This window comes from Corapipo altera, unplaced genomic scaffold (genome assembly GCF_003945725.1).
Source record: "Corapipo altera isolate COAL_440 unplaced genomic scaffold, ASM394572v1 202, whole genome shotgun sequence".
Taxonomy (NCBI): domain Eukaryota; kingdom Metazoa; phylum Chordata; class Aves; order Passeriformes; family Pipridae; genus Corapipo; species Corapipo altera.
This window is the reverse complement of record NW_020884980.1, coordinates 1,120,211-1,134,335: the sequence shown is the minus strand read 5'-3', so window position 1 is coordinate 1,134,335 and position 14,125 is coordinate 1,120,211. Positions and strand designations below refer to the sequence as shown.

Genomic DNA, 14,125 nt, shown 5'->3' with positions numbered 1-14,125 from the left:
GAACACCCCAACAATCTCTTCACGTGCCTGAGAGCACTGTCCAAACACTTCTTGAGCTCTGGTAGCCTTGGTGCTGTGACCACTGACCTGGGGAGCCTGTTCTGTGCCCAACCAACCACTGGGGGAAGAATCTTTTCCTAATATCCAGCCTAACCCTCCCCTAGCACAGCTTCGGCCGTTCCCTCGGGTCCTGTCGCCGATCACAGAGAGCAGAGACCGGTGCGGCCCCTCGGGAGAAAGCTGCAGACCCCGAGGAGGGGTGACAAAGCAGAGCTGCTCACCAGCACACGGCACCTGAGCCACGCTCCAGCGATCCCTGGCACAACTCGCTGCACCACTGCCATCGGGGCACAGCCCACGCGACGCTTGGGGTGATGCCAGCACCTGGAAGCCCCCGGCGTGCTCTGCCACGTCCCAGAGGATCGCTGCGCCCTGCCCGCACTCTGCCGTGCCCGCTGACGGAGGGAGGGGGCGCAGGGGAAGGTCTGTGGCAGGGCTGGGCGCTGACTCAGCGGCGCTGGCACGGCTGTGCCACCGCGCACCGGGCGTGGAGGGAGCGCGCAGGTTTCGGCCCCGGCGCGCAGGGAGCAGGGCTGGAGAGGGGCCAGGAGCTGCCGAGACAGGCAGCGCTGTGGGAAGCAGGGAGTGCCCGGGTACCCCCGCCCTGGGCGCTGCCAGCCCCGCAGGGACGGGCAGAGCGGCTGCAGTGCGCGGCACCGGGCACCGGCACCAGCCTTTACCTGCCAGAAAAGTTTGGGGAATGGACCTTCCGAGCCTGGGAAAATGAGATGTTTTCTTTCCAAACCAGACACTGCTATCTGTCCCGAGTGCTCCTCTCTCCTGTTGTCAGGCAGGGTGGAAATGTCTCTTGCTGGGCCATCACTCAGCCACCCTCCGGACATTTCATGTCCCAGCACTGCCACCCTCCCCAGCTCTCCCCTTTTGTCCCAGTAAGGGATCACGTTCAGCCCTTCACACCCCATTTTTGAGGAAGTGGGCAACAGGGAGCTGGTTGTTCTCCATTTGCTGCCTCACTGAGTGTGAGGCCTCCCAGAGCCTTGTTCCCCAAAACCTGATGGTTGTGTTGAATTAGGCAAAATAAATCATCCTCCAACAGGACCTCAACCTGCAGGATAGCCCCATGTCACTGGAGAGGGGAAGGGGAGGACAGGCAGCCCCAGCAAAGGGGGAGACAAAATATCTTGCTGAGGGACAAGAAGCCTTTGAAGACCCACCACCCTGTGCATCCCTCCCTTCCTCACTGCTCTGGGAAATGCTTAATGGATACTGTTTATCAACACCATGGGCCAGTTTGCCCTGTGAAATGGGCAGGCAAGGCTGGTGTCTTCAGCTGGCTTACAGTCCAGATCCACCAGGAGCACTTGGGGTTATCCAGATATGTACCACTTTGGGCACTGCACGTGTGAACGTGCTACAGAGATGCCCACAGCCAGATGGAAGAGATCTACACCTCTAAGGCACAGATAAATGGCCTCTCCACAGTGACTTATCTCAAGGCTTCACTGGATGTTGTCAGAAACATGCAGAGGAGTCAAACCCAGTTGGTCTGGGCCCTGTAACAAGTGGTGGAAATAGGAATAAGAATGGCCTGGAGGGTGAGTTTGTGACTATTCCATGGACCAAGAGACTTGGGAGCAGTGCCCCACAAGACACTGTGGGAGAGAGAGATGACCAGAGAGGAGCACAGGTACAGCAAAAGCAGGAACTAAAGTGCTAATAACTCCAGGATTGTGGATTCGATCCCCATATGAGCCATTCACTTAAGAGTTGGACTTGATGATCCTTGTGGGTCCCTTCCAACTCAGAATATTCTGTGGCAATGTTATTCAGGAGGTCCTGGGTGGCTGGAGCAGGTGTGCAGCCGTGCTGGTTATGTCGAGCTCTGCTGAGACTGTCCTGTGCCTGTTCCCTCTGGGCTCAGAGCGTCGGGATAGAGACAACACCCACACCCCCTCACCGCTCTCTTTATTTACAGACACAACACCAGCTGGGGGTGTGGAGATGAGAAACGGCACCTGGAGAAGCATCTGCCCCCCCAGCCCGCCCTGTGCCCACAGCCAGGGCCTCGTGCAGTGGAAGGGCGGGTGGGCACTTGGTGCAGCCCTGAGGCAATGCCTCTCCCTGTGGCTCAGCCTCTTGTGCCTCCTGAGTCAGCTATTTCCACCTGCCGCCCACCATGGTCTTCCCACGGGCACCCTTTGACCTGGAAGGGAAGCAGAAGAGCACGTGCAGTAAAGTGATCACGACAGGAGGGGTGAGGTGGGTGCTGTCAGCAGTCCTGCAAAGGAGTGAGATACCTCCCATTGATGTTCACTGCCCTATGGGGATGAAGGTCTTCAGTGGCCTCAGGTAAAACCCTGGGGCCTGAGTCAAGTGTTTTGGGGCTCTGTAGGAACAAGCTCATGCATTTGCCAGGCATTTCTAAGGAGCCCCAATTCCCTTCCCATGTTTCTCCCCATCTAAGGATCCTTTGGAGAAGAACTGATGAGTTGGATCTCTGGCTGCAGAGGGATAAAAACATCTGCAGAATCCTTCAGGACCCACCACATCACTCTCCTTAACCAGCTTAGAGGGACAGGCACTGCTTTGGGCACAAGTCAGCAGAGAGGAGGAGGAGGAGGCTTGGGTGGAAAGTGAAGGGTATTTCTGGCTTCGGCTGCCAATTCTTGGCGTTGCCTTGTCCCTCAGCCCTGCTGCTTCCCTGATGTCCCAGTGTCCATGCAGCACACGTGCAGTGGGAGACACACAACGCTCAGAAACACCTGTACTCACCCTTTGCTGCAGGAACAGGCCGTGTTGGGGCAGAAGAGAAGAGAGAGCTGGTGTAAGTGGGTGGGAGATGCTGCACCTGACACGGGGTGGGCTGAGCATCTCCCATGTGAGATGGAAGGGTTGGGATGGGGATGTGAGAGCAGCATGGTGCTCCTGAGAGTGGGGGTTAAACACCCTCTTCCACCCTCCTACAAAGGGTCCCCCCATCACGTGCAGGGAACATGGATATGGGGGCAGGCTCCCCTGCCCTTGCAGGGCTGCACAGCTCCCATAGCCCATGGGATTTCCCCTCCTAGACAAGCTGGGATCTCCAGCACTTTCCTGGGATGCTGGGCAGAGCCCTTGCAGGGATGGGAGTTGCTGGAAAGACCTCACAGGACACAAGGCTCCCCATGCAGAGGTGGGGTCTCCCCAGAGTCCATCCCCAGCCAGGGTCTCTGGGACAGGGGGAAGCTGGTGGTGGTAGTAAGTCATGGGGGTCTGTCAATGGGAGCAGAAGAGCACAGACTGATATCTCTGGGCCAGACCTGCAGGTCTGTGAACACCAGGCACCAGTAGGACCAGAGGCAGGGGTGGGAGGAAGAGGAGGTGGCTCAGCGAGGGTGTGAGAGAGTGGGGAGATAGAGAAGGACAGGACTGCAGGGAGCTGGAAGGACAGGAGATGTTGAAAAGGGAGGTATAGCCTGTCCAGGGACTTACACTTTCTGGTGGTCACTGACACGGTTTCGGAGTACGTTGATCTGCAAGAAAAAATGCAGGTGGATGATGAGGTCTGGCAAGAGGCCCCACGCCTGGCTGGGGACAAGGGTCGAGCTGAAGATGCATCACTGCTTTCTTTTTCCCAGCAGTTCTTGTGTGGGGTTTAGAATAACAGAATCCCAGAATGGTTTGAGTTGGAAGGAACCTTAAAGCTCATCTCATCCCACATCCTGCCATGGGCAGGGACATCTTCTACTAGATCAGGTTGCTCCAAGCCCTGTCCAACCTGGCCTTGAACGGGGCTGTGCTGTGCAGCAGAACAGGAAGCCTCTTGCAGTGCCAAGCAGGAGCTGGGAGGCCAGTTGGACAACCCACCTCATCTCCCAGCTGGGGAGCAGAAGGAGCAGCCAGGAACACGGAGGGTGAACAAGTCACAGAGGACCTGGCGGCTCACCTCATATTTCTGCCGCTTGAACTTTTCCTGCAGGTCAAATTTCTCAGCCTCCAGGTCACGGATATTTTGCCATAGCTCCTTGGCCTTCTCCCTGTGGGAAGAGCCAGCTGATGACAGTGCAGGAAAGGGACATGGCTCCCAGGGGACGGGGAGTGATGCCAACACCTCCCCTGCTCTGGAAGCTGCTTGCCCAGACAGGAATGTGTTACCCAGGTGGTGATGCCAGTCCCACACGTGGACCAGAGCCACGGTGGAGGTCGGTGCACAGGGGGACATGCAGGTCACACACATGTGAGAGTGGGTCCCTCAGGACATATGTCCCACCCATGTGAGCCTGGCTCCCTTGGGACACACGTGTCCCATGTGTGTGAGCCTGGCTCCCTCTGATGGTTGGTGCCACCAGCCGCAGCCTGGCTGTGGTGGCCCGGCACAGCCATGGAGCCATGTCCCCAGAGGGGTGTCAGAGCCCATCTCCATCTGTGCCATCACCCTCTTGTCTGGGCTGCAAGCCCCAGACATTTCTTCCAAGAATGGGATCCAGCCCCAGACATCCCTTCCCAGTCTGGGATCCTGCCACAGGCATCCCTTCACAGCCAGGATCATGCTACAGACATCCCTCTCCAGCCCAGGATCCTGCCCCAGGAGGTGAGACCCAACACCAGGCTCCTGCCCTGGATATCTCTCCTGCAGCCTGTGCTCACCTCAGCTTGTCCTCACTGAGGTGGTCGATGTTCAGGGGCTTCCGCCGTTCACTGAGAATCTTCTTCTTCTTTTCTCGCTCTGTTTGTTTCTTCCCACCCTTTTTCTCTGACTGAGGAAACCATCAGTTCACTGGAGGGAAGGAAATCTGCCCAGCCTTTGCTCTACTCCATCCAAAGTTCTGCCACCAAGACCCTCAGCTTTTTGGGGTTCCAAAAGCACATGAGGTCTTTAAGGAAATTTTGGCAATAGTGGATGAGACACATCTCATCCTCTGTTTCCATCCCCATCCCTGTCCCTGTCCCTGAGGCAAGGCTGGAGCTGCCCTGGCCAGCATCTGCACAGCAAAGCTGAGCTCACAGCAGCTCTGAGCTCACTTTGGCCCCGTAACCTCTGCTGTGACCCAAAAACGGTGACCTGACTTCTGCTTTTAGAAACCACAGTCTATCAATACTGGGTGAGGTCAGCCTGTGGTGAAGCCCTTCCCAGGAGCACCAGCAGCTTCATTGGCACCGCCTGGGGTAGGATTACACACCTTCTGCATGTAGCCTCCAAAATGCAGCATGTTGGAGAGAGCTTTCTTCTTCCTATCCTCCTCCTCAGCCCTCTTCCGAGCCTCCTCTTCCTCTTTGCGGGCTCTTTCTTCCTGCCAGGGTCAGGAGTGGGTCAGGAGCAGGTGGAAGGACACATCACGAGCTGTCTTGCACCCAGTACACAGCTCATGCTCCCAGACTCCCCCCAGCCCATCCTGAGCCCCCCGTTCCCAAGAGACACTCACGGCCATCCGGGCCTGGCGCTCCTTCTCCCTCTCACTGCGGATCCGCTGCTGCTCCGCCCTCTCCGCTCGCCGCTTTTCCTGCAGAAGGAGAGGACATTGGCTTGGACACCCCGGGGAACCTGCATCCTCTTTGTCCCTATGGACAGATCCCTGATTCTCACAGCCCTGAGAGCCCCAAGGGTGGATCTGCTGCTCCCACATCTCCCAAGGGAATGTGTGGACAGTGACCACGAGCAAGGTGCGTCATCGTTAGGCACCGCAGCACCGCAGCAGACGGGCCAGGGGCTTCCCAGTGACAGGACCTGAGAGAATGGCTGGAGATGTGTCAGGCGAAGTTTTGGTTGGAGATCAGAAAAAGGTTCTTCCCCCAGAGGCTGGCCAGGCACTGACCAGGCTCCCCAGGTCAGTGGTCACAGCCCCAAGGCTGCCAGAGCTCAAGGAGCATTTGGGCAACACTCTCAGGGACAGGGTGGGATTGTTGAGGTGTCCTGTGCAGGGCCAGGGGTTTGACTTCAGTGGTTGTTGTAGGTGTCTTCCAGCTCAGGAAATTCTATGATTCTGTAATTCCTGGCACTGAGGTACAAAATCTGGCTCAAATCTCAGGCTCTGTCCTGCAGGGATCTTCCTGTCAGGACTATGAGGACAGGATGGTGGCCATGTGCCCACAGGGGAAGGGGTGGCTATAGTGGTGGAGTGGGAAGGCTGAAGACGTACAATCCTGTCCTTGAGGGACAGGAGCTCCTCTTCCTCCTTCTTCCTGCTCTCAAAGTGGGCTTCAATGAGGGCCTGCAGTTCGTTCAGGTCCTTCTCCATGCGCTTACGGTGAATGTCCTGCACGGGATAGAAACAGGAACACACCCATGAGCAGAGCCTCCAGGAGCTGGGGAGCTGCTGGGCACTGTGAGGGGAGCAACGTGAGAGGATCACCCCATGGGAATGGGAACTGAGGGCACAACTTACGTCAAAATCCAGCCTCTCGCCATCTGGGATTTTGGGAGGCACCAGGTTTGGCATGAAGACCCTGCAGTGGAAGGTGAGCAGGAGGATGGTGGGCCTACAGCAGGTATCATCCACCCAGCCCTCCTCCCTGAGCCTTGCAGTCCCCAGGGGTGAAGAGTGAGCACAGTTGTGGGTCAGGGAAGTGTAATGCTTCTTGCTGGAAGTTGCCAGCTGGACAGCCTCAGAGGAAGACCTGTGGCATTCCTGGGAAGCACTCCAAGGCGCCCGCATGGCTGGAATAACTGTGCAAGCTGCAGACAATGTGGCCACGACCCTTTGCCAGCACCCTGGGGCTGGCAGCCAACCCACTGCTCACCCAAAAGGGCACAGAGGAACCACATGCTCCAGTGTGACCTGGCACAGGGAGATGGAGACCATCCTCTCTGTGGGCTTGAGGGAGGGCAGGAGATGCTCAGTAGGGGCATGCAGAGACACAAAGGGATGAAGAGATGATGGCTGAGGACAGATCTCCCTCCTACACCACAGCATTCCAGGGCTCCATGAGGACTCACAGGTTCCTGGCTGTGGTTTACATCCCCGCTCCTTTGGGCAAGTGCTCTGTCCCTGGAATGCTGGCACTCATGCTGTGGCCAGGAGCACACTGCAGAAGCCAGACCCTGGCTGTGCCATGGCCTCTCTATCCCAGGCTGGGGTGCACAGATTTTTTTCCAGTTACAGGGCCACAGGGCAGCTGAACTTCTCCCAGGGAACACACAAAATGCTTCAAAACTGCCTAAAGACTTTATTCTCAGGATCCCCTCATGCTCCATGTTTACCTGTCTGTTTCTCTCCCTTTTTTCTCCATCTCCCCGTCCCACTGTGTTTCCATGCTCTGGAGGCCTCACTGTCCCATGCCCTTTATGGATCAGGGTGCTAAGCCCATCACATGGAGCCTCTGCCCTGGCACAGCTCCCAGCTCAGACCTTTCCCCAGAAAAAACACTCTGACACTTACTTGGGTTTTGGCTTCGATTCACCTGCAGGTCCCCAGGAGCAGGACAGAAAGACAAGGTCAGGGTCACAGAGGCATTTCCTTCACACATTGACCCAAACCCACCACCCTGAGCCGAGCTCCCCCTCTCTCCCAGCAGCACAGGCTGCACTGTGGATCATCCTCCATCAATGAGGTGTCCATCCATGTGCCAAAACCCGAGACATACTTTGGTGCTCCTGGCTGGGCAGAGCAGTTTTTGCTACCTCCTTACACAGGTGAAAGGAATGAGGGTGATACTTCACCTTCCCCAGGCTCCTGCTCTCTGTCCCCCTCTCCACCTGTGGAAAACACAGAGTCATAGAATCATAGAATATGTTGAGCTGGAAGGGAGCTATCAGGATCATCGAGTCCAACTCCTGGCCCTGCACAGGACACCCCAACAATCCCACCATGTCCCTGAGAACACTGTCCAAAAAACAACAGTGCCACCCTCACCTTTTGTATTTTGTACTTCAAAATTATATTTCAATCCTTCTAGGCTGCCCAGAGAAGCTGTGGCTGCCCCATCCCTGGAAGTGTTCATGGCCAGGTAGGACAGGGTTTGGAGCAGCCTGGTCTAGTGGAAGGTGTCCCTGCCCAGGGCAGGAATTGGAACAGGATGGTCTTTAAGGTCTTTTCCAACCCAAGTAATTTTGTGATTCTCTGATTCTCTGATTTTGGGTGAATTTCTTTCTAGGCAGCACACAGCCACCCCTCCTGCTGCCCCTGCCCTGCTGCAGGACAAGGCCAGGGCAGCTCTGCCCTGTTTACCACAGACTCTCTCCCTTCAGCAGAAAATGAATTCAACACCAAAAATACTGTTCCAAGGGCCCAGTGTCTTGAGGGACTGGGGTCAAGACTGAAATGGCCAAAACCATCTCTCCTCTGCTCCTGCTTTACCTTCTCCTGATGCCTTTGTTTCATCTTCTTGCTCTGTTTTAAAAGAAATGGGGAGAATAAGAGTTAGGACAACCACAGAGGGGTCCCAGCACTCAAACCTGGCGGGACATAGCTGAGATCTGAGCCCCTCAACCAGCTGTAACAGCATGGGGTCACACATCAGGCCACCCCAAATGTTCCAAAGCTGTCCCATGAACACCAGTGCTCTTTAGACGGTGAGAGAAATCAGAGTATGACCCCCGCTCTGGAAACCCCACCTGTGGGGACCCCAGGATGGAAGAGGTTTGACTCATTTTTGGCATTATTTCAGAGGGCTGGACACAAACTGATCAGCAACCAGCAGAAAACACAAACATCTTCATGCTTGCAGGGCCAAGGCAGATCAGGAAAGGGCATCTCAGCTTTGATACTCCCCTTACTGGACACCACAGATCTGGGGGAGAGCTGCCCCTCTGTTCTACTGACCCCTGTCACAGGCCGTGCTGGGACACCTCAGACCCTGCTTGGCACTGCACTGGAGCAGAGCGTGGCTCCTGCCAGTCCATGGGAGCTTGCTGGCAAAGCCACCACTCACCTTCTGCCTTGGTTTCGCTGGTCGTCTCCTCCACCTCCTCTACCTGTTCTTCCTGACCTGTGGGATAAAGGGCAGTGTGAGTCCAACAGCATCGTTCCCTCTGGCTCCCTGCACATCCTGGTATCAGGACAACTGTGCCACGGACCCGACTGAGAGAGACCAGAGGAGACGCAGCCACGAGAGAGAGAAACAGAGGCTCAGAAAGCAAAAGATTTTGCTCTAACCTTTACCCAAGGGCTGCTCTGTCCTCAGGCAGGGAAAAAAAAAATAAATTAATGAAATTAAAGGATTTATAGCCACTTCCTGGCTTGTCCCTCCTTCCCTCTCATGCTGTCATTCCCTTACACCCCAGGAAGGGGGGAGTGATTTCTATCACTCTCCTCCAGCCAGTGAAGCCCAGGGTTGGCTGGCACTAGAGAACGTGCCTTCAGCACCTTCACAATCTTATTTGTGACACTGTTGGAGCATTTTTCCACTGGAGGGAGCAGTGTCCCCACAAGAGTCTTCCATCGGAGTCAGAGCAATGCTGGGGCCCGCAGGTCTTGGGAAGACTTGTGGTCCCACAGCAAGACAGAAGGAAAAAGAAGATAGTAAAGGGAGCAAACCGTGAGTGCATTTGATCGGCAGATGTAAGAGAGAAGCCACAGACACAGGAGCAGATCCACACACAGCACAGCACGGCAGGAGAGGTGAGTGCAAGGAGCAAGAGAGAGAAGTGGAAGAATGAAAGAAAACCATTTCCTAGCCAGGGAGAGGCAAAAGACACATGACCCACGACATATTCACAGCAGCAGTGGAGAGATGAAATAAAGAAAGGTGCAATAACTACCGTCTTCTTCCTCTATCCATTCTTCCTCTTCTGGGCCAGGGAGGAGGGAAAGGAATAAGGGCAGAGTTAGTTGGAGGCCATGAAGCTGTGGAGCTCTGGTGTGCATTAGACAAGGACTAAAACACTGCAGTGGTTTCCCCTTTGTGCCTCTCTTTGCTCTTAATGCTCAGGATGTTTTGCCTGGTAGTGCCCTGAAGCAGCAAGAGGCTCAGCAGAGCCCAGCTCCCCAGCCCAGCCCAGCCCAAAAGCCCAGCTCAGCTGTGCCCCAGAGCAGCTCCGTGCACAGGGCAGTTTGTGTCTTCATCGAGCTGAGGCAGATGGAGGTTTGTGCTTGAGCATCACTGACACACATCCAGCTGAAGTTCCAGCTCCCGTTGGGTTACTGGGCTCACACCTCTGCCAATACCCGTGTCCAGCATTTCCACCCCTGTTTTTAGTCAAGAGTTCGCTTTGACAAAAGAGATCCCGGGAAAGTTCAGTCTGGTTTTGATCCTACTGATGTTTCAGGTGGAGAAATCTTGAACATGCCTTTCCTGGGCATGATTTGGCCGTTGCAGCCAAGGACTTGACCCCCACAGCCCCCTAAGCAAAACATTGAACCCACAGCACTTGTCTCTTGGTCCTTGCAGGTAAACACCTACCTTCTTCTACGTACTCCTCTTCACAGAGCACACACAGGCACGGGAGAGAGAAGAGAAAGAAGACGCAGGTTATTGAAGTTTCTCTGATCACTTTTTGGCCTCAGGGCAGCTGCAGATGCTCCGTGTCCTCTTACCTTCCTGCTCCCTGCAAAGCACAACACAAATATCTGGAGTTACACCAGTCTGCTGTAACGGGGCACGTGCATCCATCGGGAGGGGAACTTGGAATTTCCTCAAGGATGCCTCCCCTTTCTCATAGCAATGAGCAAGGACTGTTGTGTGGGTGGCTTTAAGGTGGCAGTGGGGACAGGGACAAGACCCAGGTCACTCTGCAGGCTGTGGACAGCAGGACTGACACTTTGACAGTGCTCAGAGCACACCAACAGTTTGCAGCTTGAGAAGACTGAGTGACCATGGCCTGTAATCCCAGAAACAGTCATCTCACATCCCACCTTTGCCCCAAAGTCCTTCTCTGACCTTGGGGAAGATGCACAGCCTGTCCTCAGGTGTACCCAGGGGGCAGGTTGCTGACACATGTGAGTTTGTCATGGCATTGAAACACAAGAGAAGGATGCAAATCTGCTTTTTCAGCTGGTGGATGAGAAGCAGGAGCTGTGTTCACACTGATCCCTGTAGCTGTGTAGTGCAGATGTTGAGCCCCATCTCTCCAGAACACGCCTCATGGCCCAGGAACTCTCACCAGCAAAAATTCCTCTCAAATTTGGGCCTTGGGGATTGATGGTCTGGGTGTGGCAGGAGGATCCCATCAGCAACAGACTGGTGGCATCAGGTTTTCCCAGCTCTGTCTCACTGATTTACACTGCAGCCTTTTTAATATATGAACAATCCCTTGTCCCATCCATGTGTGTGGATACAGCTCCTAACCCAAAACTCCTCACTGCTGGGGGTCTGGCACTGCCAGGGCAGTGGTGTAGATGGGCACAGGTTGGGGGGTTTCATGCTGGGTGCTGGGGTAATGACAAGTGCCCTCTGAATGGCACCTCTGAGCAACACTACAACTCTGGGAAAGTGGGAATAGGGGGAAAGAAAGTGTGTTTAAAAACACACCACTTACTGCTCATATTCTTCAGTGACCTCTTCAGTGTCCGACATGCCTGGTTATCTGGCAGAGTTCAAGGCAGATTGGAAAAAGTGAGGGTTAGGAGCTGAGATAAGGACAAGCACAGCCCGTCCTCCAGTGCCGGGACAGGGGCACAGAGATGTTGCATCTCTCCAAAGGACTTGGAGCTGTCCCCAGCTGGGCTGTGACAGTGTTATCTTAGCAGAGATAAGGCTCCCCCCTCCCCTCCTGTCCCAGGATCACAGCTCGCCTCAAATAGGAGATTAGACACAGCCTCATGCAGCACTGATAACTCTGTCAGGAGCCATGTCCAGGGCACAGCTCCCCTCTCCTCAGCCCTCTCAGGGGGCTGTGTTTGCTCAGGGGGCAGGAAAATCACCCCACTATAATGATCAGATTGTTTTGCTTCCTACTAGCTCAGTTGAAGCTTTCAGGGACGACCTGTTATCTTGGATTTACAGCCCTGCACAAGGCACAGCACAAGTCCTCACAGAGATCTCCCAGCCCAGCCCTCCAAGTGCTCTGGAAAGAGGCAACCTGGGCTCAGCAGGAGCATTTCTCTCATGATGCTGGCTCTGGGCCTGAGGTCAGCTAAAAGGGATAATTCACAGTCTGGTTTAGCAACAGGGCTAAAAACTCTGCAGCAATGGCCATGCTTATGCTCCCAGCTGTGGTCAGGAGGACTTTGCTCATCGTCCCACCTCATCTAACCTTCACCCAGCACTCCACTGGGAGGTCTGCACTGACCAGCCACATCCCTGGGCATCCTGGAGCAGTCCAGGGCATCAGCCCCATCCCCTGCCCAGCCTGTGCACTGCTCATGATCGTCCCAGACCTCAGCAGAGCTGAGATGCCTCAGGACAATGCAAAGCAGCTCTAGAAATAACTTTCATGTGCTAAACCACCTGTTCCCAGAGCAACAACGCTTCACTTCTCCTGCTGCCCGGACTCTGGGAACAACTGGTCCTGGCTGCATCTGTTGAGCATTTTATTACCCAGGATGGGTAGGACAGGCTTCAGGATTGCTTATTCAAGATGCTGAATCCAGAGTTGGATTCCTCAGGCATGGGAAAGGCATTACAGGAGGGGTGTTTGGGCGCACCCACAGCTCCAGGGGTTGTCAAATCTCACTTCTGGGCGATGACTCACAAGGGGCTTTTGGAGACACACGAAGTCAGGACTGCAAGTCGGCCCTGTCTGCCTCAGGATCACCTCCTGCTTCTGACGTTGCTCTTCTCTTTCTTCTGATGGATGTGGGGCCTGGCCCTCAGCACCCCCTCCAGCACCATCCCCTCAATTTCCACTTCCCCTCAAATATCAATTCGTGGCCCTGCTTTTCCCCCAGGCTCAGCATGGTTCTGAAACCTCAGGTTTGGCCAAATCTTTTATGTGGCCTCTAAGCCTCTAAGCACAAGGCTTCATGTCATCCTCTCATGACACAGGAGTGGAGGGCCCCTCCTGGCCATGACAGTGCAAACATGTGAAAGTTTATTCCTACATTTCCATTCCCCTCCTATCTCATACATCACTAGATCCCACAGAGCAGAGGGAACAGCACCAAACCCAGGACTGTTAAGGGGATATACAAGAAAAAAATGGCTCTGGGGAGTATTTATCCATCCTCTGCACAGAAACAGATAAACTTTTCAATTAAGGCTTAAAATTCTGTTTTGATAGAATTAGGAGAACCAGCAGATATAGTACAGAGTTAGAGGAAACATTGCACATATTATTGACTGAAAAAAATCTCATATCATTTGCTGTGTATTAAATAACCCAGATATTCCTCCCACTCCTTAAAATCACCCTCTCCTTCAGCTCAGGGCTGGCTGGTCACACCTGTGGGACTGAGTTAATCCGTGGTTCACAGTCTCTCCCTTCCTCCAGGCTGCCCAGACATGGAGCTCCCATTTCCCACCGTTTCTCCACTGTGGGTCATGTCACTGCTCCAGTCCTGCCTGGCAGGGTCAGACCATACCCAGGAGCATCCCACCCCTATCCCACCCCATGGGCTGCCAGCAAGCCAGGGCCAGGCTGGCCTAACCCTCCCACAGGCATCACATCCCTTCTGTTCCCTCCAGAGACACAGGGATCAGGGATCTGTGAGATTCCTCCAGCACCAGGGCAGCCGAGATCCATCTCAGCCGCCTTGGCACACATCAGGGTGGTTCAAAAGGCATTGGACAAACTGCAAATACAGCGGGCTGGAGATGGTCCTGATGCTTTTTCCATGGGAATGCCTTCATGGCAAAAACACAGCCCGGAGCAAGGGGCTGGGGAGGATCGTGAACCCCGAGCCGAATCACTTCTGGGTCTGTAAGTGCTGCCTTCCACTGAGCATCTACACCAGGAGCGGGCTGCCCCAGCCTTACCTGTGCCGCGGGAGGTCCCAGGGAGCCGAGGGGAAGCCGGCGGGTGTCTGGGAAATGCTCTTGGGGGGCAGGAGGCTTTAAGGGGGCTCCAGCGCCCACCCCGGGGCGGGCAGCGCCGGGAGGAATGTGCCCGGCGCCCAGCGAGGAATGCAACACTTGTGAGCTGCTATTTCGGCAGCCGCGGCCCCGGCCCCCTCCGCCGCTCCCCCTTCCTCCCCAGGAGCCCATATAAGCCCAAGCTATTGTGTGGCCTCAGAGATTTGCTATTTTAAACCCTCCGTACCGAGATACGTGAGTGCCCGAGGGGCTGACACAAGCCAGCCCAGCTGTCACC

The 14,125-nt window shown here is 55.1% G+C and overlaps 1 protein-coding gene across 2 annotated transcripts; it reads right to left on the bottom strand.

Moving 5' to 3' along the window:
• Nucleotides 1–2,142: 2,142 nt before the first annotated feature.
• Nucleotides 2,143–13,872, bottom strand: TNNT2 (troponin T2, cardiac type). 2 transcript variants are annotated; one of them, XM_027665716.1, is made up of 18 exons: nt 13,792–13,872; nt 11,414–11,461; nt 10,473–10,483; nt 10,339–10,356; nt 9,698–9,727; nt 8,869–8,925; nt 8,295–8,327; nt 7,658–7,693; nt 7,377–7,398; nt 6,384–6,444; nt 6,138–6,254; nt 5,424–5,501; nt 5,181–5,291; nt 4,648–4,757; nt 3,947–4,037; nt 3,493–3,533; nt 2,794–2,799; nt 2,143–2,224 (listed from the first exon to the last, which is right to left on the bottom strand). In XM_027665716.1, the coding sequence occupies exons 2-18, from the start codon at nt 11,449–11,451 to the stop codon at nt 2,176–2,178; spliced, it is 909 nt and encodes a 302-aa protein (XP_027521517.1). In that variant the 5' UTR covers nt 11,452–11,461; nt 13,792–13,872; the 3' UTR covers nt 2,143–2,175. The 2 variants fall into 2 exon arrangements, with proteins under 2 accessions (XP_027521517.1, XP_027521516.1); XM_027665715.1 differs by lacking the exon at nt 9,698–9,727.
• Between the last annotated feature and the right edge of the window lie 253 nt (nt 13,873–14,125).